We start from the raw sequence: 2,332 nt of genomic DNA, 5'->3' as shown, positions 1-2,332 counted from the left end.
ATTTAAAATACATTTTTAATTGTTTATAAATTCACTGACCCCATGCAGTACCTTCATGGAACCCCAGGGGGCTTTAGATGTATTTGTATTAATGTATCAAATGAATAAAATCTAGCCTTCTTTTTTAATCTCTTTAGGTATTCTGTCATATCTGGCAGATCGTCCCCCTCCCCAATACATTCATCCCAGCAGCCTTAACATGGATGGAACTCTTTCCGTGTCCAACAACAACCCCTCTGGCTTAGACCCATACAGTGGCCCCGGCGGCCCTCTTGAACAAGGCCTGGTGACCCTAGACACAAGACAGGTCGGAGGCCAGGCTGATCTCCACCAAGGAGGCACTCACGAAGTTCAACTAGATGCCACAGGACTAACCATGGAGTCACGTGTAAGTAGTCCGATGTCTCCTGATGGAATGGAAGAGGACTTGGCCACCATGGAGGGTGTCGTGGTGGCAGAGACCCAGCAGCAGCTGGGTACCAGACCTCAGCCTCATGAGGGATTGACAGGTGTGAACTCCTCAGGAGGTGTGATGCCCCTGCATGGAGCAGGGCTGGAGCTCCCAGTGGTGATGGAGCAGGAGCACATAGGCGGCAGAGTAAGAACCAGCACTACAAGAACGGGCGGTCCAAGGACGCTTGGTGAAGCCTTGCATTCTACTGGAGAACTGAACTCTGGGGTGGTTAGTGTGGTGCTCATGGGGGCCATGCCGCCTCAGGCTCAACTAGAACCGGTATCTCTACATGGACCTTCAGGAATGGGACTCGAGCCTGTTAATGTGTCGCCCATCACCGCAGAAGTGTCTCTTGGGCCGGACAACAGTCTGGTGCTAGTGAACTCTACTTTACAACTAGAAGACTCAACATCTAATAAGGAAAACATGGCCACTGCCTTCAACATATGTAAGATTTGCTTGCCGATTTTGGGTATTGGAATGTGTTTCAGTCCAATTTCATGCGTTTGATCTTTTTTTAGGGTGCACTTTATGTGAGCGGTCATATCCGTCGGACTGCCCTGAGCATGGACCCGTCACATTCATCCCAGACACGCCCATTCAGAGCAGAGCCCGCCTCTCTCTGCCCCACCCCCTCTGCTTCCGCATTTCTGTAGCTGATGAACCCATTGGTACAAACTTTGCGTACAATTCTCAAAATATACTTAATACTTTATTGTGTAGTGTCCTTATGATAAATGTTACAGTTGTTATTAAATCAATAACAGTAAATTATGCAAGACTACAAGCAAATAACCAAATAAACCAAACTTTAACCTTCTAATAAGTATGTGATGTTAATTAATATTGCTCAGAACTTATTTATTATACTCTCAGTATATCCAATATGAACTGATACCAATAAATAAATAAAAAAACACTAATATCGGCCAATAATCTACTACATGCTACCAATAAATTATGAAACTAGCTATATAATATCTTATTGCTAGTAAAATTTAGCCAGAAACAATTGACTACTTTTCATTATTGAAGATGTTTGGTTAACAATTTATTTTACAGTCTCCTTGTTACACATGTAACATGTACTTACTATATTAATAACAGTAATTTATGCATAATTACATGCAACTAACCCTAAACCAAACCCTAATTCTGACTCTAACACTATATAAGTTGTTGTTAATTAATGTTACTTAGTAGGAAAATGAGTAATTACACTGTAACAAAGGCACCTTAAAATAAAGTGTAACCGATGTTTGGGTGAGTGACTTCATTAGTTAGCTTTTTAAGTGTAGTTAATGGGAAGTGATGTCCATTTGCTTTTGAAAATGGAGGATTTTGTTAGGAGCCATTTTTTGTTTCCTTCAGGTGTGTTTGCTAGAGAGACCATACCCTCCAGGACCTGCTTTGGGCCGATGATCGGACAGCATTGTAACAGTGTAGAACTTACAGACTGGTCTGATAAAGATACTCCTCAAATATGGAAGGTACATGCCACATTTTTAAATATAAGTGAATTGGCCAAACAGTTCTTCTTTAAAAAAAAACAAAAAAAACATATACATTTTTGAATGCACACTACCGTTCAAAAGTTTGGTATCAGTATTATTATTATCATTATTTAAAGAAATTAATATGTTTATTCAACAAGGATGCATTAAATTGATAAAAATTGACAGTAAAGACAGTTATGTTGCAAAAAAGATTCCATTTCAGAAAAATTATGTTCTTTTGAACTTTGTATTAATCAAAGATTCCTGAAAAAATCCACACAAATATTGAGCAGTACAAATGTTTTAACATAAAAATAATGAGAAATGTTTCTTGAGAACCAAATCAGAATATTAGAATGATTTCTGAAGGATCATGTGACAC

The 2,332-nt window shown here is 39.5% G+C and overlaps 1 protein-coding gene across 1 annotated transcript in view; it reads left to right on the top strand.

Moving 5' to 3' along the window:
* Nucleotides 1-137: 137 nt before the first annotated feature.
* Nucleotides 138-2,332, top strand: part of LOC107579530 (PR domain zinc finger protein 4-like) — a gene marked incomplete at its 5' end in the record, with an annotated part of 3,760 nt that continues 1,565 nt past the window's right edge. Inside the window, 3 exons of the mRNA XM_016265353.1 lie at nucleotides 138-902; nucleotides 976-1,125; nucleotides 1,826-1,950. Coding sequence (XP_016120839.1) covers nucleotides 138-902; nucleotides 976-1,125; nucleotides 1,826-1,950 — 1,040 coding nt within the window. The remainder of the gene's footprint in view (nucleotides 903-975; nucleotides 1,126-1,825; nucleotides 1,951-2,332) is intronic.

The sequence above is a fragment of the Sinocyclocheilus grahami genome, unplaced genomic scaffold (assembly GCF_001515645.1).
Source record: "Sinocyclocheilus grahami isolate Dianchi unplaced genomic scaffold, SAMN03320097.WGS_v1.1 scaffold17992.1, whole genome shotgun sequence".
In the NCBI taxonomy this organism is placed as follows: Eukaryota; Metazoa; Chordata; class Actinopteri; order Cypriniformes; family Cyprinidae; genus Sinocyclocheilus; species Sinocyclocheilus grahami.
The sequence above is the reverse complement of the archived record's forward strand: the minus strand, read 5'-3'. Positions and strand labels throughout refer to the sequence as shown.